The following is a 24,107-nucleotide window of genomic DNA, read 5'->3' on the forward strand; positions in this document are numbered from 1 at the left end:
GCATCATCCATGGAAGTGGACCAGAGTCAGTTTGAAAGGGATGACACCGTTACTCCGGATTATATGCGAAGAATCAGGAGGTGCGAAAGTTTCCAATGTCTAGCATAACGGTTAGCAAAAGTTACCAATCTGCCACGTGCTGAAATCACTCCTTTCTGTGTGCCTCACCGGTGTCTATGGAAACAACATTCATATCCTAAATAAAGTGAAATGTAAAGCCTGACATCCTTAGTTAGCCACGCTGCCGGCGTCTGTAGTTAGCCACACTGCCGGCGTCCGTAGTTAGCCGCGCTGCCGGCGTCCGTAGTTAGCCACGCTCGTAGTTAGCCACACTGCCGGCGTCCGTAGTTAGCCACGCTGCCGGCGTCCGTAGTTAGCCACGCTGCCGGCGTCCGTAGTTAGCCGCGCTGCCGGCGTCCGTAGTTAGCCGCGCTGCCGGCGTCCGTAGTTAGCCGCGCTGCCGGCGTCGTAGTTAGCCGCGCTGCCGGCGTCCGTAGTTAGCCACGCTGCTGGCGTTCGTAGTTAGCCACGCTACAGCAAAGCAGTTTGAGAAGAACATAACTGCTCGAGGTAATAGAGCTTTAAAATAATGCATTTATTCTACACTGTTAATGTTTTTTCGTCAATTTATTTATATTTTTCATCCTATTAGTTGTGATGCATTTGTGGTGTTCTGACTTTTGTTAAAGAAAGTGTTTTTCCCCTCTGAGTCCTCCTGAAAATAGTATTGACTATCCCTTACCATCCTTAAATGTGACAAGTCTAGTCCCTAACCTGTCTGCACCACATAGCCGACCAGAATAGTTAACTCATTCTGTAGGCAATTCGGACACAAAGCTAGTATATTCTCCTTGTCGCAGATCACATGACCACCATCAACAACCACAGTGAAGATACTGGTCCAAATCCAATCCAAATTCTTGAGAAAAGTTATTTACTTTTATTGTATTTGAATATTTTTTTTGCATATCTGTTTAGTAATAAAATGATGAAATATGTATGGTTTATATTTATTTTTAACATGCTTCGATGTTTCCACTACTCAGCACCATTTTGAGCTACCGCAATGCATTGTGGTCTGTATTGACCTGTCTCGTGACCATCGATTTTTACTACTTTTTAAGATGCATTGTGGGTCTTTTTGAGTGCACTACTTTTATCTCTCTGGACATTCAGACAGTCCTAGAAAAACGTAAGGATGTGTGGTGTGGATGTTCAGACACAGCCAATGTCATTAAATGTATTTCAGACTCAATGACATTGATGGAATATCTTTAACTGGTGGCACAGTGGTTAGCACTGTGGCCTCACAGCGAGAAGGTCACTGGTTCAATCCTTGGCCGGGGAGGGGTTCACTCAGTGGCCTTTCTGTGTGGAGTTTGCATGTTCTCCCTGTGTATGCATGTATTCTCTCCAGGTTCTCTGGCTTCCTTCCACCATCCAAAGACATGCACATTAGGTTAATTGGTTATTCTAAATTGACCCTAGGAATGAGTCTGAACATGAGTGGTTGTGTGGCCCTGTGATGGACTGGTGAGCTGTCCAGGGTGTACCCTGCCTGTTGCCCAAAGCCAGCTGGGATAGGCTCCAGCTCCCCCATGACCCTGAATTGGATTAAGCGGTTCAGAAAATGTATGAATGAATGATATAATATACAGTTAGAGCTGCTTTTGTATAAGTGCTTTAAAAATTTAATTTGATTTCATCACGACATCAGTATAAATCTGTCTGTCCACTGGACACAGTCTGACCAGCAGGGGGTACTGTGACTCCAGCTGTCAGAAACAGGAAGCTTTCAGAGAATTTGCCGTGTCATTTTATCACACCACTCAGAAAAGATTAACTCTTCCTGTGATCTCTCATCATTTTTACAACAGACCGAAGAAAGCCCAGGACTAGTTAAGGTTTAATTAATTATCAGAACCACTTTTCAGTTGTGGCTCACACAGAAGGTAAAATAATAAACTTAGTGTTATTTTTTCCCTCCAAATGAATAGACTTAACCTTGGTTGCCATGGTTACATGGTATGGAACACAAACAGCAGCAGATGCCAGAAGATTGAGAAAATTCTACCAAAAAAAACAAAACAAACCTAATTATCAAATTTAGATTCAACAAAGTGCATAAAAACAGTTTCATAAAATCATACAAACGATTAAATCGTTGAAAGCAGGTAAAGTTCACCACAGTCAGAAAAAATGGAACCTCTGCAGAAATCTGCATGTAAAAAAACAGGAGGGAAAATTTCCTGTGAAATGACCTTGACGTGCAATTCATCAGCCACATGTCCATCTCTGCACTCATGTTGTACCAGATACAAACAAAATATTACTCCTCAGAGACCTTCTGCCTCCACACAAAGTTAAAATAGTCCTTTAGTTTGTCAAGTAAGAGCAGTTGTTGGGACAGAAAGGGTTCAGTAGCTCCACTTGCTGTCCACTGGCAATCCCAGTTTTATCTTTACTTGTTTTTATATACATTCACTTATTCATGATCCAAATCACTTGGTCCGACTAAAGGTTGTGGGGCAGCTGGAGCCTGTTCCAGCAATCTTTGGGTGAGAGGCAGGGATTTTATATACAGCTTCAGTCAAAATGATCCAATCCCCACTGCAAATAAAGTTTTTTTGGACAAAACATGCAAACTATCAACTGTTTGCAATTGTGATCCATGCTTTTATTACCTCACAACTGGATTACTGTAATGTCGCTTTTATTGGAATTAGCCAAAACACGCTGTCTTGACTGCAGCTGGTACAAAATGCACATTTTTAACTGAAGAAAATGTGAGCACCTATCTCCGGTTTTAGAGTCTCTTCACTGGCTTCCTGTTCAGTTTAGGATCAATTTTAAGATTCTCTTATTTGTTTTTAAGTGTCTTAATGGCCTTGCCCCTCATTATCTGGCTGACTTTCTGCATCCCTACACACCACAGCGTGCTCTTACATCAGCGGTCCAGTTGCTTTTAACTGTCCCACGCTGTAAGTCCAAAGAAGCCTCTTCAGTTCCAGATCCAAACATCTGGAACTTTCTCCCTCTACTGGTTAGACATGATAACTTCCTTGCTGTTTTTAAAAGTTGTTTAAAAACACATTTCTTTCTTTGGTATTTGAGAAAGACTTGTTTTTAAAGTGATTTAAAAATAAAAATGATATGGTATGCTATAAACAAATAATAAAAATAAGTTGCTGGTATCAGTGGCCTAACAGAAAATACAACTTTCAATGACCACTTCAGTTTAAGAAATTGGTCAAAATAGCCAGTTTGGACTTGGGTTTCTGGCTGAAAACGTTGTGACCGATGTCTGCTTATGGACTGTAAAGTACAGTGGGCTGCGGCAATTGTTGGAGAAGGCGTTCCCCCCACTACAGTGCTGGGGGATTGAACTTCCCTGAGGGAACCTCCCAAAGGAAGAAATGAGGTTGTCTGAAGAACTGTTTTGAACTTTGGACTAAAACTTCTTCAGACAGCAGTTCAGTTCAGTTCAGGTTATTTGCCGTTCGCAGTACAGATCGTGGTCTACCTTCCCTCTGCCCCCCGGAGAGTCTCACATGGGGCATGTTGAAAGGAGAGACGAGGGTGTATGGGAGCGAATGGATGATGTTGTGAATTGTAGGTGAGAGATTTGTATGGGGGGCTGCACGGTGGCGCAGTGGTTAGCACTGTGGCCTCACAGCAAGAAGGTCGCTGGTTCGATCCTTGCTGTTTCGATCCTTGGCTGGTTTGGTCAGTGGCCTTTCTGTGTGGAGTTTGCATGTTCTCCCCGTGTATGCGTGGGTTCTCTCTGGGTACTCCGGCTTCCTCCCACCATCCAAAGACATGCATGATAGGTTAATTGGTCACTCTAAATTGCCCCTAGGAGTGAGTGTGAGTGTGGTTGTTCGTCTCTCTGTGTGTGGCCCTGCGATGGACTGGCAAGCTGTCCAGGGTGTACCCTGCCTGTCGCCCAAAGCCAGCTGGGATAGGCTCCAGCTTCCCTGCGACCCTGAATTGGAATAAGCAGTTTGGAAAATGAATGAATGAAGATTTGTATGGGAGAACTCAAGGAATTTGGGTAAGTGGGTGGGTGATGGGATGGGGGAAGGATGGGTGTATTCAGCACATGAAAGTGTCCATATGAACACCTGGCATCAGGATTCCCTGGGCCGCAGTTCGATGATGGATTCTGTAGTCGTATTGTCGGACCTGCGGCCACATGCCTTGGACACTCGGGTGAAGAGGGGGGCGGAGCTTCAACTGATCACCACCTGGTGGTGAGTTGGTTCAGGTGGTGGGGGAGGAAGCCGGTCAGATCTGGCAGGCCCAAACGTGTTGTGAGGGTCTGCTGGGAACGTCTGGCTGAGTCCCCCGTCAGAGCGAGCTTCAACTCCCACCTTCAGCAGAGCTTCAACCATGTCCCGAGTGAGGCGGGGGACATTGAGTCTGAGTGGGCTGTGTTCCGTGCCTCTATTGTTGAGGCGGCCAGCCGGAGCTGTGGCTGTAAGGTCGATGGTGCCTGTCATGGCGGTAATCCCAGGACTCGTTGGTGGACACCAGCAGTGAGGGATGCCGTCAAGCTCTTGCTTGAGCTACTCGCAGCCGAGTGTAAAGCGGCCTTGGGGCCCTTGCTCTGTCTGCCCTTGGGGCCGGTGCCTGGTAGGATAGGGCTTTGCCGGTCTGGGCCTGTTCCCCCTGATTGTGGTGGACTCTCGCTGCAGCCCCCCTCTGCTACCTCTTGGGTGGCAGATGGAGCCAGATGAAGCATAGCTGGCTCCGGGGCGAGGCGGTTGGGGTCTGTGCTTGGGGGTGGCTGCTGTCTGCCACGGGTCTAGGGGTTCTTGTGCCCTTCCTCTCGCCTTTGTATGGGCGGGGTCACATTGTGTGGGCGGGGTCGCATTGGCATTATCACTCTTCTCTGAACATGTTCCACTCTGTATGTTGTGCATGTAACACAGCGACTGAGTCGTCTGCTGGTTTTCTTCCTGTGTGTCTGATTTAACTTGTTAGTTTCTGGTTCTACTGACAGTTGTTGGTTTCGTCCTATCGCAGGGGGAACATAACTCCAACATGTAAAAGTGTATGTATGTGTGTATATATAGGCGTGTGTGTATAAGTGTGTATGTATATGTATATACGTTTTTCTCTCTCTTTCTTTCTCTCTCTATGGGAGGTTGTCTCTTCTTTCTCTCTCCAGCAATACAAACTTTGTAATACTGTGTCAGTCAGTCTGTGGTTTGAGCAGATATCTTTCTATTTTTCATGTCCTCATGAATATTTAATGCAACAGCTCAGGTGGTCAGCGGACACACACTCCATGGATGGAAACATTAAACCAAAGGAACAAGAGGCCGTGGAGGTTCTAAAATTTCGAAGGATGAGCTTCCATGTTCGGTTCTCAGATTCCCACCAAAACACCACAAAAAAAAAAAAAAAAGATGAATCCTCTTTATAAAGAGAGGATTTAGAGGATTTATTTATAAACCCCAGAAAGCAACAATGCTAACATGTAGCATAGCAGAAATGCTATAATGTAGCATCATCTTAACACTCCAAGCAAATCCCATAAACAAGGACCTGCTAGTTTCCATGGAGATGAAGGGGGTTTAAAATAGTATTCTCTCTTCCTATCATGAACTGTCTTGGTCTTCATGTTTTTCTGGATCCTCATGTTGTGTCTAAGGTGAACAATAATAATGACAACAGTATTATTATTATTATTATTATTATTATTATTATTATTATTATTATTATTATTATTATTATTATTATTATTATTATTATTATTATTATTGAGCTGTCCAGGGTGTGCCCTGCCTGTCGCCCAAAGCCGGCTGGGATAGGCTCCAGCTTCCCCGCAACCCTGAATTGGAATAAGCGGTTCGGAAAATGAATGAATGAATGAATTATTATTATTATTATTATTATTACTATTAATTATAATAATAATAATAATAATAATAATAATAATAATAATGATGATAATAATACATTTTTATTTCTTTCTATCCCAAGGTTGCCTTACTAAAAGAAAAATCACATAAAAATGAAAAAATATTCAAAATATTAGGATAAAATAAACAAAGCAGTCAATTAAATGGGTCAGAGACAGTTGGCCAGTGGAACAGATGAGTTTTAGGTTGGGATTTGATTACTGGGTGAGAGTCGATGTTCCGAAATGCAGTGAAAATTCCAGAGCGAATTTGTAGAGGAGGAGCAGGAGGTTGTAGAGGAGGAGCAGCAGGTTGTAGAGAAGGAGCAGGAGGTTGTAGAGGAGGAGCAGGAGGTTGTAGAGAAGGAGCAGGAGGTTGTAGAGGATGAGGAGGTTGTAGAGGAGGAGCAGGAGGTTGTAGAGGAGCGGCAGGTTGTAGAGGAAGAGCAGGAGGTTGTATAGGAGCAGGAGGTTGTAGAGCAGCAGGAGGTTGTAGACAAGGAGCAGGAGGTTATAGAAGAGCAGGAGGTTGTAGACGAGGAGCAAGAGGTAGTAGAGGAGTGAGGGGTTGTAGACGGGCGTGAGGTTGTAGAGGAGCAGGAGGTTGTAGAGGAGCAGGAGGTTCTAGAGGAGGAGCAGGAGGTTGTAGAGGGTCAGGAGGTTGTAGAGGGACGAGAGGTTGTAGAGGAGTGGGAGGTTGTAGAGGAGGAGCAGTAGGTTGTAGAGGAGGAGCGGGAGGTTGTAGAGGAGCAGGAGGTTGTAGAGGAGGAGCATGGAGGTTGTAGAAGAGTGAGGGGTTGTAGAGGGGCGTGAGGTTGTAGAGGAGTGGGAGGTTGTAGAGGAGCAGGAGGTTCTAGAGGAGGAGCAGGAGGTTGTAGAGGAGCAGGAGGTTCTAGAGGAGGAGCAGGAGGTTGTAGAGGAGCAGGAGGTTGTAGAGGGGCGAGAGGTTGTAGAGGAGCAGGAGGTTGTAGAGGAGGAGCAGCAGGTTGTAGAGAAGGAGCAGGAGGTTGTAGAGGAGGAGCAGGAGGTTGTAGAGAAGGAGCAGGAGGTTGTAGAGGAGCAGAAGGTTGTAGAGGAGCAGGAGGTTGTAGAGGAGGAGCAGGAGGTTGTAGAGGAGCATGTGGTTGTAGAGGAGGGGCAGGTTGTAGAGGAGCAGAAGGTTGTAGAGGAGGAGCGGGAGGTTGTAGAGGAGGAGCAGGAGGTTTTAGAGGAGAAGCGGGAGGTTGTAGAGGAGGAGTGGGAGGTTTTAGAGGAGGAGCAGGAGGTTGTAGTGGAGGAGCAGGAGGTTGCAGAGGAGCAGGAGGTTTCAGAGGAGGAGCAGGAGGTTGTAGAGAAGTGGGAGGTTGTAGAGGAGGAGCAAGAGGTTGTAGAGGAGCGGGAGGTTGTAGAGGAGCAGGAGGTTGTAGAGGAGGAGCAGGAGGTTGTAGAGAAGGAGCAGGAGGTTATAGAAGAACAGGAGGTTGTAGAGGAGGAGCAGGAGGTTGTAGAGGATGAGCAGGAGGTATTAGAGGAGCAGCAGGATGTTGCAGAGGAGGAGGAGGTTGTAGAGGAGGAGCAGGAGGTTGTAGAGGAGCGGCAGGTTGTAGAGGAGGAGCAGGAGGTTGTAGAGGAGCGGGAGGTTGTAGAGAAGCGGGAGGTTGTAGAGGAGGAGCAGGAGGTTGTAGAGGAGTGAGGGGTTGCAGAGGGGCGTGAGGTTGTAGAGGAGCAGGAGGTTGTAGAGGAGCAGGAGGTTGTAGAGGAGCAGGAGGTTCTAGAGGGGCGAGAGGTTGTAGAGGAGTGGGAGGTTATAGAGGAGGAGCAGTATGTTGTAGAGGAGGAGCGGGAGGTTGTAGAGGAGTAGGAGGTTGTAGAGGAGCAGGAGATTGTAGAGGAGTGAGGGGTTGTAGAGGAGCAGGAGGTTGTAGAGGAGGAGAAGTGGGTTGTAGAGGAGGACCAGGAGGTTGTAGAAGACAAGCGGGAGGTTGTAGAGGAGGAGCAGGAGGTTGTAGAGGAGGAGATGGAGGTTGTAGAGGAGCAGGAGGTTGTAGAGGAGGAGCAGCAGGTCGTAGAGAAGGAGCAGGAGGTTGTAGAGGATCAGGAGGTTGTAGAGGAGCAGCACGATGTTGTAGAGGAGGAGGAGGTTCTAGAGGAGGAGGTGCAGGTTGTAAAGGAGGAGGAGGTTGTAGAGGAGGAGCAGGAGGTTGTAGAGGAGCGGCAGGTTGCAGAGGAGCGGGAGGTTGTAGAGGAGCAGGAGGTTGTAGAGGAGGAGCAGTAGGTTGTAGAGGAGGAGCAGGAGGTTGTATAGGAGGAGCAGGAGGTTGTAGAAGACAAGCGGGAGGTTGTAGAGGAGGAGTAGGAGGTTGTAGAGGAGGTGCAGCAGGTTGTAGAGAAGGAGCAGGAGTTTGTAGAGAAGCAGCAGGATGTGGCAGAGGAGGAGGAGCAGGAGGTTGTAGAGGAGCAGGAGGTTGTAGAGGAGTGAGAGGTTATAGAGGAGTGGCAGGTTGTAGAGGAGGAGCAGGAGATTGTAGAGGAGCATGAGGTTGTAGAGGAGGAGCAGGAGGTTGTAGAGGAGGAGCAGCAGGTTGTAGAGAAGGAGCAGGAGGTTGTAGAGGAGGAGCAGGAGGTTGTAGAAGGGGAGCAGGAGGTTGTAGAGGAGCGGGAGGTTGTAGAGGAGCGAGTGGTTGTAGAGGAGCGGGAGGTTGTAGAGGAGGAGCAGGAGGTTGGTGAGGAGGAGCAGGAGGTTGTAGAGGAGCAGGAGGTTGTTGAGGATGGGCAGGAGGTTGTAGAGGAGCAGCAGGATGTTGTAGAGGAGGAGGCGCAGGAGGTTGTAGATGAGCAGGAGGTTGTAGAAGAGGAGCAGGAGGTTGTAGAGGAGGAGCAGCAGGTTGTAGAGAAGGAGCAGGAGGTTGTAGAGGAGGAGCAGGAGGCTGTAGAAAAGGAGCAGGAGGTTATAGAAGAGCAGGAGGTTGCAGACGAGGAGCAGGAGATTGTAGAGGAGCAGGAGGTTGTAGAGGAGGAGCAAGAGGTTGTAGAGGAGCGGGAGGTTGTAGAGGAGCAGGAGGTTGTAGAGGAGCGGGAGGTTGTAGAAAAGGAGCAGGAGGTTGTAGAGGAGTAGGAGCAGGAGGTTGTAGAGTAGCAGGAGGTTGTAGAGGAGGAGCAGCAGGTTGTAGAGAAGGAGCAGGAGGTTGTAGAGGAGGAGCAGGAGGCTGTAGAAAAGGAGCAGGAGGTTGTAGAGGAGTAGAAGCAGGAGGTTGTAGTGTAGCAGGAGGTTGTAGAGGAGGAGCAGGAGGTTGTAGAGGAGGAGCAGGAGGCTGTAGAAAAGGAGCAGGAGGTTGTAGAGGAGTAGAAGCAGGAGGTTGTAGTGTAGCAGGAGGTTGTAGAGGAGGAGCAGGAGGTTGTAGAGGAGGAGCGGGAGGTTGTAGAGAAGCAGGAGGTTTTAGAGAAGCAGAAGGTTGTAGAGGAGGAGCAGGAGGTTGTAGAGGAGGAGCAGGAGGTTGTAGAGGAGCGGGAGGTTGTAGAGGAGCGGGAGGTTGTAGAGGGGGAGCAGGAGGTTTCAGAGGAGCGAGAAGTTGTAGAGGAGGAGCAGGAGGTTGTAGAGGAGCAGGAGGTTGTCGAGGAGCGGGAGGTTGTAGAGGAGGAGCAGGAGGTTGTAGAGGAGCAGGAGGTTGTAGAGGAGCGGGAGGTTGTAGAGAAGCAGGAGGTTTTAGAGAAGCAGAAGGTTGTAGAGGAGGAGCAGAAGGTTGTAGAGGAGGAGCAGGAGGTTGTAGAGGAGGAGCAGTAGGTTGTAGAGGAGGAGCGGGAGGTTGTAGAGGAGGAGCAGGACGTTGTAGAGGAGCGGGAGGTTGTAGAGGAGCAGGAGGTTGTAGAGGAGCAGGAGGTTTTAGAGGAGGAGCAGGAGGTTGTAGAGGAGTGGGAGGTTGTAGAGGAGGAGCAGTAGGTTGTAGAGGAGGAGCGGGACGTTGTAGAGGAGTGGGAGGTTGTAGAGGAGGAGCAGTAGGTTGTAGAGGAGGAGCGGGAGGTTGTAGAGGAGCGGGAGGTTGTAGAGGAGGAGCAGGAGGTTGTAGAGGAGCGGGAGGTTGTAGACGAGGAGCAGGAGGTTGTAAAGGCGCGGGAGGTTATAGAGTAGGAGCAGGAGGTTGAAAAGGAGGAGCAGGAGGTTGTAGAGCAGGAGCAGGAGGTTGTACTGGAGCGGGAGGTTGTAGAGGAGGAGCAGGAGGTTCAAGAGGAGCAGGAGGTTGTAGAGAATGAGCAGGAGGTTGTAGAGGAGGAGCAGGAGGCTGTAGAGAAGGAGCAGGAGGTTTAGAGGAGCAGGAGGTTGTAGAGGAGCGGGAGGTTGTAGAGGGGGAGCAGGAGGTTGCAGAGGAGCGGGAAGTTGTAGAGGAGGAGCAGGAGGTTGTAGAGGAGCAGGAGGTTGTCGAGGAGCGGGAGGTTGTAGAGGAGGAGCAGGAGGTTGTAGAGGAGCAGGAGGTTGTAGAGGAGGAGCGGGAGGTTGTAGAGAAGCAGGAGGTTTTAGAGAAGCAGAAGGTTGTAGAGGAGGAGCAGGAGGTTGTAGAGGAGGAGCAGGAGGTTGTAGAGGAGCGGGAGGTTGTAGAGGAGCGGGAGGTTGTAGAGGGGGAGCAGGAGGTTTCAGAGGAGCGAGAAGTTGTAGAGGAGGAGCAGGAGGTTGTAGAGGAGCAGGAGGTTGTCGAGGAGCGGGAGGTTGTAGAGGAGGAGCAGGAGGTTGTAGAGGAGCAGGAGGTTGTAGAGGAGCGGGAGGTTGTAGAGAAGCAGGAGGTTTTAGAGAAGCAGAAGGTTGTAGAGGAGGAGCAGAAGGTTGTAGAGGAGGAGCAGGAGGTTGTAGAGGAGGAGCAGGAGGTTGTAGAGGAGCGGGAGTTGTAAAGGAGGAGCAGCAGGTTGTAGAGAAGCAGGAGGTTGTAGAGGAAAAGCGGGAGGTTGTAGAGGAGCAGGAGGTTGTAGAGGAGCGGGAGTTGTAGAGGAGGAGCAGGAGGTTGTAGAGGAGCGGGAGGTTGTAGGGGAGGAGCATAGGGAGGAGGTGTTCACATTGATGGAGAAACTGAGGCTTGGTTTGGGTGGAAGGCATGCCCAACCATGGATACATGGGGAGAACATGCAAACTCCATACAGAAAGGCTACTGCTTTGAGCCTCTAGCGAGCTCTGGATCGAACCAGTGGCCTTGCTTTGGGGTGAAGGTGCTAACCACTACACGACCATGCAGAGAATACGACAAGAACAAGTTGTAGACTTTTGAGGTAAGGAAAGACAGAAAGGAATTTCAGAAGTAGAGAGATGGGGAGGGAGCAAGTCGCGGGATCTTTCATTGAATTTTATTGAACAGGGAAAAGAGAGATTTGGGATTTCCTTCACTGGAGCAGATTAAACCAGAGTAGTAAGTGGATTTTGTTGAAGCAGTACATTCTTTGTATTAAAGAATATGGCCATTGTAATTGTCCTTGTGAATTGTGAGTGCAGTTTTCTTTGCAAGGTGTTTAAACTGTGGGGGTGGACCATGGAACAGAGTGGGAGATGGAAACATCTGTTTTCAGCGAAGCAAAGATGTTTAAAAGGTTGATGTTTAAAAGGTTGTTGAGGTTATTGTTGTGGTGAGATACTAGTTTGTCTCGAGTGGAAAGACTTTATGGCAGATGAGAATGTGTTAAGATTGATATCCTAGATTTTCCTGAAAGAGTTGTAGTGGGGTGGGTGGGTTTTGGTGACGCCTCAGATGATTTGGCACATTTTAAGCCCTTCCTGACACAACCCTCTGCATTTATCCAGGCTTGGAACTGGCCCTAAGAGAACAATCCTCCTCAGGGCTGCAGCAGCGTAGTGGAGCAGGACTCAAACCGCCAACCATCAGGTCACAAGACAAGCAGCTCTACAACCTGATCATCATCATCAGCTAATGGCTTCCTGAAATATTTCCCTGATAACACCTATTAAACACTGGAAAGCTGCTCAACTCCACATTTTAACTTTTAATATAGAACAGTTCCCATCACATATTACTTTACTCATTCCCAGAATTACTTTACTCATTCCTGGGATTACTTTACTCATTCCTAGGATAACTTTACTCATTCCTAGGATGACTTCACTCATTCCTAGAATTACTTTACTCATTCCTAGGATTACTTTACTCATTCCTGGGATTACTTTACTCATTCCTAGGATTACTTTACTCATTCCTAGAATTACTTTACTCATTCCTAGGATTACTTTACTCATTCCTAGGATGACTTCACTCATTCCTAGAATTACTTTACTCATTCCTAGGATAACTTTACTCATTCCTAGGATAACTTTACTCATTCCTAGGATTACTTTACTCATTCCTAGGATTACTTTACTCATTCCTAGGATGACTTTACTCATTCCTAGGATGACTTTACTCATTCCTAGGATAACTTTACTCATTCCTAGGATGACTTCACTCATTCCTAGAATTACTTTACTCATTCCTAGGATAACTTTACTCATTCCTAGGATTACTTTACTCATTCCTAGGATTACTTTACTCATTCCTAGGATGACTTTACTCATTCCTAGGATGACTTTACTCATTCCTAGAATTACTTTACTCATTCCTAGGATTACTTTACTCATTCCTAGGATAACTTTACTCATTCCTAGGATGACTTCACTCATTCCTAGAATTACTTTACTCATTCCTAGGATAACTTTAGTCATTCCTAGGATTACTTTACTCATTCCTAGAATTACTTTACTCATTCCTAGGATTACTTTACTCATTCCCAGAATTACTTTACTCATTCCTGGGATGACTTTACTCAATCCTAGGATTACCTCATTCATTCGTATGACTACTTTATTCAGTCCTAGGATAACTTTACTCACTCCTAGGATTCCTTTACTCCATCCATCCATTCATCCTTACATCCATCTATCCTCAGCCACTTATCCGGGGTCGGGTTGCGGGGGCAGCAGCCTAAGCAGGGAAGCCCAGACTTCCCTCTCCCCAGCCACATTTGCCAACACTGCTGGGGTGATCCCGAGGTGTTCCCAGGCCAGCCGAGAGATATAATCCCTCCAGCGTGTCCTGGGTCTTCCCCGGGGTCTCCTCCCAGAGGCACGTGCCTGGAACACCTCACCAGGGAGGTCCAGGAGGCATCCTGACCAGATGCCCGAGCCGAGCAGCGGCTCTACTCTGATCTCCTCCCGGATGACCGAGCTCCTCACCCGATCTCTAAGGGTGAGCCCGGCCACCCTGCGGAGGAAACTCATTTCAGCCGCCTGTATACAAGATCTCCTTCTTTTAGTCATGACCCTGTTCCACCCCATTCCGGCTGAGGACCATGGTCTCAGATTTGGAGGTGCTGATTTTCATACCGGCCGCTTCACACTCGGCCGCGAATCGTTCAAGTGAGAGCTGGAGATCACGACCAGATGAAGCCAACAGGGCCACGTCATCTGGAAAAAGCAGAGATCCAATCCTGAGGCCACCAAGCCAGATCCCCTCAACACCTCGGCTGCAGCTTGTGTTTCTTAAAGTTTATTTTTAAAACTTTTTTCTATTTTTGTAACGTTTTGGCTGGAGATTTGCCATCTCCTGTTGTTACATCTTGTCCATCTGTTGCTGAACCTGATGAGAGTGCGATTCAGTTTCCTGAGGTGTTTCCAGCTTTTGTCATCATCAGGGTGATGTGTAGTGCCTCAAGCTGCAGATAGTAGCACAGATGTGTGTGAGGCTGCTACTGTCTCTATACCTGACTCGCTGTTGTTGGTTTTGATTAGTGAAATAGTGGCTGAATAGCGTGCTGATTCCACACTCAGTGAGCTATATAAGGATGTTCTTTCAGTTGTTGATGGTCAGAGCGCTGTCAGGGGTTGTCTGCTGGTGAGGGAATGGGTCCTGCTGCAGAATGACTTTGTGGATGATCCGGTGGTGGTTCCAAAAAAGTTCCAGCAGGAGATGTTGCGAGTTTCACACGATAAGTTGGGTCATCTCAGGGTTAATAAAACTTACAGTTACATTGTGGTGGAATTTACCATGCAAGCAGCGAACAGACTCAAACATTGACTGAACTGGCCAAACTAGCAAACTGGTGGTGGTTCCGGAGCTGGTCTGCAGAATTGATTCCAGTGTGGAGCAGATGTCTGCTCATATCGATGGAAACTGATCCCCCTGACATCAGGCTGTTTGGAGCTGCCAGCGTGAGACCAGTCATGGACTCAAAGTTGGAAGCAAAATTTTATCCTGGCCTGAAACCCAAATAATCAATCTTTTCTGGATTCGGCTCCCCCAAAGGCTTTTGGGCCGGTACAACCCCCTGGGAAACCAAAGTGATGTCCACTGAAGCTCTGTCCAAAACCTTCCCCCATATCCACATGGACTGTTGCACCTGGCCGTGGTCCACACACACCCTAGACTCACCGACTGCTGGACTCTGTGTTGTTTATCGTGTGAATTCGTGCTTATGTGTACACAAGGTGTTTTTTTTTGTCTCTCCAGACTGCGCCCCACCAGGCACAGCCTGGTAGTACCCGTTTTTTGCCCTCTACAGGGTGTGATGCCCCCACTACTGCTTTGACTTTAACTGTTTGATTTTCTGTTGAGTGTTTGCAGGTGCCTTCCTATTCAGTGGCATGCGTCACACCTGGGCTCAGTGTGCTCTGCCACCTTTTAAGAGCTCCAACAAGCCTGAGCTTAGTGTGTCTCCTAGGCTTGAGCTGGGAGATCACCTTGGGCTTGTGCAGGCATGGCACTTTGGTTTAGGTTATTCTTATGTTTCTTCAAAAGTTTTTTGCTTGACCACCTTGTGCCTCCTCCCTTTTCGGCTGCAGCCTTTGAGCTGGTTTTGTTAGGATATGCTAGTTGGCAGGAGTTCCCACAAATCAGAGACACCAAAATCTCAACTAAGTTTCTTTAGTTTTCCTTGATCTCAAGAGGACAGCGGTGCTGAGCTGACTGAGACAGGAAGGCAGATAAAACAAGCGGAATCTTAGATATTTAGGCTACGTTCACACTACAGGCTGAACTAACTTAAACCCAATGCTTTTGCCCCTATGCGACCTGTAATCAATCTATTCTTAACAGTGTGAACGACACAGATCTAATATTTTCTAATGCGACCTAGGTCGCTTGGATATGTGGTCCTATGTATCTTATCTTTTGCCATGCGACTTCAGTCTGAATGGTCAGGTTGCATTAATCCGACCGATGTGTCATTGACACGAGACAAACGTCATTATTCTGTGTTTGTTGTTTATGAACTCTATCGTACATGCGCTCACATCACTCTCCCACCAATCCTGACTGCGACTCCGAACCCAAACATTTCGCTCTACAGCTCCTCTAAAGGCCTCGACCAAAACGTCTACTTTCCTCTTCCGTAAACGTCTCCTTAAGGGGAACCCATTCACCACGTTGTGGCTACGGTTGGATAAAACGTTTAAAATAGCAAATGCTCTGCTGCCGTCCATATTTACGTCACACGCACGCTCACTGCAAGTCGCCGTGTCTTCTACACATGCAGGACGCTTCTGGTGCGCATGAGGTTCATACAGGAGATCACATTTGATGGGAAATGTGAACGGACTTTCAAAAAAATTTGGATTTCACAAAAACATCCGATATGAGCAGCAAGCCCTGCAGTGGGAACGTAGCCTTAAATAAACTGACAATGGTAAGTGGTTGGGCCGTACAACAGCGCTGGTTAGCAGACAAACTGGCAGTGGCTGGAGAGCAGTCCACAGGAATGAGGAGCAGCTGCAGCCAATCAACACACACACCTGGAAAAAATCCTACTGGCAGGTCCCAAGAAGGCTGTAGCAACCAAAACACGTTCAGGCTGATTTCCATCTCTGGATTATTAAAAAACTCCTGATGATCAATAGGATGAGAAGCAATTTTTAGAGGATTTAATCTGTGTGACTCATCGCAGGCTTTGATGATTTAACTGTTGAGAATTTTTTTCCAGAAACTATGGCTGTGATCGGTGTCACAATTAGATTTATCTGCATTAAAACTAAAATTCTGTTCTATTTTCAGAAAACAAACTTCTTGTATTATATTCCCTTTATCATCAGCAGTGTTCCAGAACACCAAGTGTGTACATGTTAGTGTGCGGTGTAGAATAACGTTGTGCTGTCTCCGGTTTCTGCCAGGTTCGCTGCAGCGGGACTTCTGGTCATCTGATCTGTCTCCAGGCTTCAGGAGGAGCCCAACAGCAGGGGGTGGAGCCAGAGTAGCAGGTGAGTGTGTGAAGAGGCCCCCACTGTGCAAAGGGAGTAGAGCGACACCTGCATGGACCGGTGACCGGCCGGTGCTGAGGAAGAGTGTCTCGGCGGACGAACAGCACTGCTTGAAGCTCCAGAGCCGACTGGAGAGGGGCCGGAGGAAGCTGCGCAACATCCACGTGAGTGTGTCACCTTTTTCTGGGGCTAAAATGTTCCTTCAAGGTTCACACTCCAGGCCAGGTCTGCATCTACTGATAGAAAAACACACCTGGAAGCTGGTTTTACTTCCAGTCCTGGGTTAAAGCCTTTCTCAGTGTTCTGAAATGTTGATGGTTTTAGTTTATAATGAAGATAATTATCCACTCAGGACAATCTAATCCCTGGATGCTGCTGGGAAACAGAGGCTGACACAAATGCATGACAATGTCAGATGTTTCTACATGGAGAGGAAAAACAGAAGGGCGCGCGGCGGGACGGTCTCAGTTAATGACTGCAGAGTGGAAACCTAATGCATTTAATGTTCTGGCGACACATAGCGTGTAGGACATGGACAGCACATCTGGAGAACCCCAGCTGTGACACATGACATCTGTCATCGGCAGGTGTGCGTGACTCTTCTCCACATCCACTCTGAGTTCCTCCAACAACTCCAACATGCTGGATAAGCTAGATGTTCTGGTGGTTGTTTCCTCCTCCATCCCAGAAATATAAAGGCACTCTCTGCGTCTCCTTCTGGTAACAAGAACTGCAGCTATGTTTGCATTAACACACACACACACACTGTTCGCATGCCTTTTCAAACGTGTTAAACATAGACGCGGTCTCTATCAGCATCATTGATCTCAGGTTTGATAGATCATTGCAGCTATATTGACGTATTTACATTTTCTCTTCCCACCCAGAATAGCCTCATATTGCATATTCATTGACAGACGTACTGACTGCATGCAGACACGCTATTTTGCACCTTTTGAAACTCTGTGTGTGCTGTTACTAAATTAGTTTGTACTTTTTTCTTTTCCATTTTAGTTCATACAAACCTTTTCTAGATGTAAACCGTGTGTGTTAATCTGACGTAGTGGCTGTTGCGAATGATGGAAGAAAGTATGTGAGGAAAGTGAATGAAGCAAACAGGTGAGTTCTGGTATAAGCAGTTGGAACAAGTCTAATATGAGATGGATTCCCATAACCAGATGGGTTAGGGTGGGCTTGTAACACATTACCATGCACGGGAATGGCTCTTTGCACCCCCTGCTTCCAACACGGGTAGCAGAGATGGAGACTCTACAGATATCTTAGACCTTAAAGTTTATACGTTCACAGCTTTTATGCTGCACATACTTCAAGTAGAAAATTGTCTCTTTGAGGAAATATTAAATTCCCTACAGCCATAAAGTTGTATAATTCAGCTGTGTGCCTCTAGAATAATAGTATTTACCAGCATTGTGGTTCCATTAACATCCATTTCCCTGATATTTTTACATCACAAACTAAGAGCTCGTCCACATCTTGCTGGGTATCCCGCATAGGCTCTCTCATAAATATACTATTGGGCCTGTTTTTCACATGAAAAATGCAAATTTACAGCATAAAAAGCAACTCTTTCAAAATCCTCAAAGTAAAGATTTGTGAATATGACATTTGTGCATTTGCATGTGGACATAAATAACCAGAGTTTTAGGTTTCGAAGCATCACCGGAACGCCATGGCGAAGTTCCATGCGGCAGCGTGACATCATAAATCACTATAAAATTGTCAATTTTGATCTGATCAGCCTAAAACTTATAGGGATTAATAAGGGATCAGTCCTGAACAGATTAATGTGACCATTGCTGGTGTAGACCTAAGCCCCGCCCACTTACAACAGGAAGTGGTTTTTTCCACGTTTGAGGGTCATGCTTCTAAGCAAATGGTCCCAAACACTTGAGACTCCTTGAAAACATGTCAAACCCTTTCATGATGCCACAATAAAAACCTCAAGTCGCTACGCTAAACGGAACATGGCGAATGGCGGTCCAACGCCATGAAACAGGAAGTACCTGTGACCAAGCCATGGAACCTTGGACCGCCACCAAACTTGCCATGACTGATGACAGTAAGGCCCTGAACTAAGCCCCATTGAAACATAATGGAATAAATGGAGCATGTCTCCATAGCGCCCCCTACAAAATTTCAATCAATCAGCCCCGCCCACTACATGGACCGACATGGATAAAATTGAGCACAGTTGGAGAACCTTCCAGTACCTTCAAAAAAGTCTCTTGGACATATGGGCCAAAACCAACAGGAAGTCGGCCATTTTGAAAAAGGTGCCATTTTTGGGGTCATTTCTTTGCCATGCATTTTAAACAACTCCTCCTAGGGATATTGTCCAACTGACACCCAACTTGCACAGGATGCTCAGGAGGCATGTGTGATTTAAAGTTGTGTTATTTCTTCTAATAGAAGATTTAGTTTAGGAGGGGCGGGCCCTCAAAGTTTTATGTCTCATTAACAAAGACTTATTGATAAAACTCCCACATAAAACAACATATCAGCACAGGAATCGACACATTTGATGCCAGTCCCATGATGAACAAAATATACAATGCGATAATACGACTATGAATTAGCCCCACCCCTTGGCAACAACAAGTGTCTGATATCATGAACCAGGAAGTACCTGTAACAAAGCCATGAAACCTTTCATCTTCACCATACTTGCCATGAGTCATGACAGTTATGCCCTTAATAGAGTAAAATTACAACATAGTGGAAAAGATAGTAAATGGCTCCATAGCGCCCCCTACAATATTTCAATCAATCAGCCCCGCCCACTACATTGACTGACATGGATAAAATTCAGCACACTTGTAGACCCTTCCAGCCCCTTCAAAAAAGTCTCTTGGACATATGGGCTAAATCAAACAGGAAGTCGGCCATTTTGAAAAAGGTGCCATTTTTGGGGTCATTTCTGTCATTTTCTTAGCCATGCATTTTGAGGAAGTCCTGCTAAGACTTTTATCTAACTTTAACCCAAATGAGTCAGGATGCTCAAGAGGCATGTGTGATTAAAAGTTGTGCTATTTCTTTTAATAGGGGATATCATTTAGGAGAGGCGGGGCAGCAAAGCAGATGTGATGCAATGAAAAGGAAAACTGACATAACTCCCACAAAAACAACCAACCTGCACCAAATTTGCTACAGATGATGCCAGTCATATCCTTCAGATTTGTGCATGTCAATAATTAGATGATAAGTTAGCCCCGCCCCTTGGTGACAGGAAGTGACCCTTCATAAGGCCTAAATGGCCTGAAGTGCAGTCTGGCTGCACTTTAGGTTGAAAAAGGCATGGGAAGGATGTTGCCAGGGGAGGCGGTGGCATTATGCCGAGCGGCGCCATGGTGCGAGGGCCTATATCACCGCTTGCGGTTTTAATTTTCCTTTTGCATTTCCCTGCAATAAGTTTAGCTTTACCTTGTAGTGTGTCGTCATCATCTGACAGACAGATTCCACGATAGAATACGCTGAGAGCAGCCTGTTAAAGCTGTTTGCTCAGTTTCTTTCGATGTTTCTGGTCTGCATCCCTCCTTCTCAGCATCAAGACAACATAGCATGCACAAAGCAGGGCTGCTGCTAGTCATCCGAGGGCCCTCAGCCAAACTGCTTTGTGGCCCCCGTTAAAAGCAGGAACCAGTTTGATTAACCAACGTGTCTCTTGTTTTTGTCCTCGGTTTTCAGGACAAAAATGTTCCATAAGTCACATTAAACATTTTTTTTTAACTGACTGCCATTAAAAACATAATGATGCATTCTGTGGTGTTCAGGTTTCATAGTTACAGCTGCACAGTAGTGTTAAAGTATCTACTTTTATGCAAAACTTGTATTTTCTGTGGAGAGAAACGTCCTATTAACAATTGTTTCATATGCAAAATCTGCCAAACAGCAACATTTTCAAAAGAAGGAATTCCCAGTGAGGTTGTCTTTATTTATATTTTAAGCATGATGGAGAAATAGGGTTAGGGTTAGGGTTGCTGCTGGTCTCCCGGTAGCAGGAGTCCACATCGCTGCTGGTTGGCGGTCTCCCAGTAGCAGGAGTCCACATCGCTGCTGGTTGTTCCATATTTCCTCAGTTACTGTTTCCAATAGTTGTATTCCATTCTATTGCATTATCAGTTCATTTCTTTGTGACAGTACTACAACACAGTGGATCAGAAACATTCATAGAATAGATTAACATTATTCTTTAACCATTTATTTCTGTTCTATTTTAGAACATTTACTGCTTTTAGTTGCCGGATGGTTCTGGTGTCTTTTCCACAAAAACACTGAATGCAGTGTGGTGACCAGCCTTTCATTATATTCCTAATTAATGTGAATGCCCATGGGAGCATTTATATTATTGAGATCCTGTTCGGCCATTTTTATTATTCTGCCAAACTTTGGCGTGCTACTCCTCCTACACTGTTCAAGTCACTTCAACCATTCACATCTTAAACCCTGCAGCTCAACACTCTGATAAATCTTAAACCCATTAAACTAAGTTTTTCACATCTTCACTGGAGTTTAGTACAACCTTGCATATGTTTTTGCTAATTACACCCTGCTGGACGTGGAAAAAAAAGTAAAATAAATATTTTATTTACAAATAAAATATTTATTTGTATGTATATACATACAAACAATTTTCCAGTTCCCATCCCAACTGGAAAAAATTTCAATGATTTTCCAAGGTGCAACTAAGAGTACTAGTGATGTGGTGAGTAAGTCAGTGTGCTTCAATACAGAAGTTCATCGGTTCAATTCTGATGTGGTGGAATTACAAAAAATCTTAGTTGTGCTTTTTTCTTTTTAAATTTCTTAAACTTATGCAATTTCATTTCAATCGTTCAGCATAGTTTAATAAATGGGCATTCACAGTTGCTATTATTTAATTCCAATGGTAAAAGATTTTTACGCTTCTGTGAGATGAGCCTGAGAGCTGTGCTGGTGTAGTGGTTCAAATCCTGATGCGGCATCATAATAAACCACGTTGGATAGATGTGCTGCTTCTCCAAATGTGTAACAATCATTCAGCATAAAAGGACATTCACATTTACTCTTCTGCAAGAAGAGTGATTTTCTAGTAAATATATTCTCTATTCAAGGCAAGAACACCATCAACAAGGGTGAGAAAGCTTTTATTCTCTGACACAGAGACTATCAGGCGGAGACGCCAACCTGGCAGATCTGTCGGGTTCACTGAATCCCAAATGCAAACATCAGAGATGTCCGTAGTGGATGGGTGGATACTTCCTTTGTGATCTCCACAACTCTTCAACTCATAGTCCGTGAGTGGAGGGAGGGGCAAGGTCTGGAGAAGGCAGTGAAAGATAGGAGTGTGTGTGTGTGTGTGTGTGTGTGTGTGTGTGTGTGTGTGTGTGTGTGTGTGTGTGTGTGCGTTCAGTGAGTGAGTCTATGAACTATCCCCCCGCTCATCCCAGTCTGCCACCTGTTGATGTAAATGTGGCCTTGAGAGTTGAGTTCAGTTCTACAGGCCTGAGAGGAGAATGGGGGGGCGGGGGGGACTGAGCCTCAGACATCATTTCATTCCAGGAGACGTGATAACCAGCCTGCAAGGCCACTCTCAGGGATCCAGATCATATACGTTAATGTGCAGAAACATAAAATAGAAACCATATTGAGCCAGGTCGACATATATCAAAGGATCTGGTTATCCTGCCATGTTGAATCTCTCTGCAGATCATCCCACGACCACTGTAGGTTTTGCCAGAACCATTTCTACTTTGTCAGTGCTTCATGTAAACACTTCACCTGACAAGATTATTAAACTCAGCACAGTTAATGTTTGTTGCTGCTTAGCTGGAACGGTTGGCCTGCTCCTTGTTGACCTGTCATTACAGCTTTAACCAACTCCCAGCGCTCTCATTGATTCTCTTTTGTTGATGTGACTCACACATAACACCCTCACATTCGTCACATCCAGCAGCTCTCATCACATCCGTATTCACGCTGTGGAGTGGAGGATCTCCTGTGTTGTTCCAGCTGATAACAGCTTTGCATTGTTACTTCACCCCACAGCGTCCAAGAATTAACTTTATGCACATAATGAGGTTTTAAAACCAGACGTAATAATTCCTGTGCAGACATGTCTTTTAACCTGGAATCACAGAAAGGAAAAGAAAAAGAAGCTTCGGTAATCATGATCTCCTAAATGTTTATGATATTATCTGTTTGTAGTTTGAAACTTTTTACATAAAAACGACTGGACAGATTTCTAAAATCGTATTTCTAACAATGAGTCTTGGTCTAACTTAGATTCCATGTGTACATTACCTTACCTCATATACACGCTACCCATGCTTATCATGAGGTGGAACAAGAGATTCTCACGGTGATGAGGTGGAACTGTCAAGGGGAAGGGGACCCAATCGCGGAAGCGTTAGCTTGCGGTAACAAAGACAGTTTATTTGCAAAAAGGTGGCAAATGGAGATGGCGGAGCAAGTTGGCAGGCAGGAATGGCAGCTGAGGGACTGGAATGGTTGGTTAACAGAAGGGTTTCTGAAACAAGGCAAAGTTCTTTCAAACAGCAGGACAAAGGAAACACACGATCACAGAGACCAGACGTTACCAAGGAAGTGTATGCAACGATCCGGCGGGGAGTAGTGCTCAAACCAGGGTAGATTTCATGTGGCCATGAAATGAGATGTTTGCCTTCAGCTGTGAGGAACTGCCAACAAAAGGCTCCACCTAAAACAAGACGCACCCACACACACACACCAGGGCCCTCAGACCCATGACAGCAACCCCCCTCAACGGGAGCCTCCCGGCGACCTACGGGGCAACCGACGATGAAAATCACAGACAAGCCCCTCATCCAAAATCCGAGACCGGGGAACCCAGGAACGCTCCTCAGGGCCATAGCCCTCCCAATCCACCAGGTACTGTAGGCAGCGCCCACGTCGGCAGACATCCACAAGGCGCTGAACCGTAAAAGCAGGAAGACCATCAATGAGCCGGGGGGGTGGAGGGGGCCTGGAAGGAGTGACCAGAGGACTGACGGATACTGGCTTCAGTTGGGACACATGAAAAACAGGATGGATATTCATACTAGGTGGCAATTTCAGGGCAACAGCAGAAGGATTGATGACCCTGGCAACAGGAAAAGGCCCAATAAACCTGGGAGACAGCTTCCGTGAAGCTGTCTGCAAGCGAACATGACGAGAGGACAACCAAACTTGCTGACCCGGGACATATGCGGGAGCCGGGACCCGACGGCGAGCGGCCAACCGCTGATTGCGCTCAGCCGTCCGAAGGAGAGCCGCCCTGGTGTCCCTCCAAAGTCGTCGAGAGCGCCTGATGTGATGCTGCACAGAAGGAACAGAAATATTAGCCTCCTGGTCCGGAAACAGAGGAGGCTGATAACCCAGGGAACACTCAAATGGAGAAAGCCCAGTGGCTGAAGAGGTCAGGGAATTATGAGTGTACTCCACCCAACATAGATGGTCACTCCAAGAGGAGGGATTAGAAGCAGCCACACAGCGGAGTGCAGCCCCCAGGTCCTGGTTGGTCCGCTCTGCCTGGCCATTAGTTTGGGGATGAAAACCTGATGATAGGCTAACAGTGGCTCCGAGAGCATGACAAAAAGACCTCCAAACCTGGGACACAAACTGGGGTCCCCTGTCAGACACAATATCCAGGGGACTGCCATGAATCCTAAACACATGTTGAGAGGAGGTCAGCCATTACAGAGGCAGTGGGGAGCTTAGGCAGGGCAATGAAATGTGCAGCTTTGGAAAACCTGTCAACTACGGTAAGTATGACGGTGTTGCCACTGGATGGGGGCAAACCTGTGACAAAGTCCAGGGCAATGTGAGACCAAGGTCGGCTGGGCACAGGAAGGGGATTCAACAAGCCCATGGGTGGCTTGGTTGAAGCTTTCCCCCGAGAGCAAACAACACAGGCAGCGACAGTTCCTGACATCCTTATCCATTGTTGGCCACCAGAAACTTCTTTTAATGAGAAAAAGGGTCCTAGTAGAC

General features: G+C 46.6%; 1 protein-coding gene across 1 annotated transcript in view; it reads left to right on the forward strand.

Moving 5' to 3' along the window:
- The window catches only part of LOC306771504 (ankyrin repeat and fibronectin type-III domain-containing protein 1-like), a gene marked incomplete at its 3' end in the record, with an annotated part of 122,016 nt that extends 105,919 nt beyond the window's left edge, over window positions 1-16,097 (forward strand). The window contains exons 5-8 of the mRNA XM_079260670.1: window positions 13,706-13,857; window positions 14,359-14,383; window positions 14,473-14,603; window positions 16,014-16,097. Coding sequence (XP_079116796.1) covers window positions 13,706-13,857; window positions 14,359-14,383; window positions 14,473-14,603; window positions 16,014-16,097 — 392 coding nt within the window. The remainder of the gene's footprint in view (window positions 1-13,705; window positions 13,858-14,358; window positions 14,384-14,472; window positions 14,604-16,013) is intronic.
- Window positions 16,098-24,107: the final 8,010 nt, after the last annotated feature.

This window comes from Telmatherina bonti (assembly GCF_933228915.1).
Source record: "Telmatherina bonti genome assembly, chromosome: 21".
Lineage (NCBI taxonomy): Eukaryota > Metazoa > Chordata > Actinopteri > Atheriniformes > Telmatherinidae > Telmatherina > Telmatherina bonti.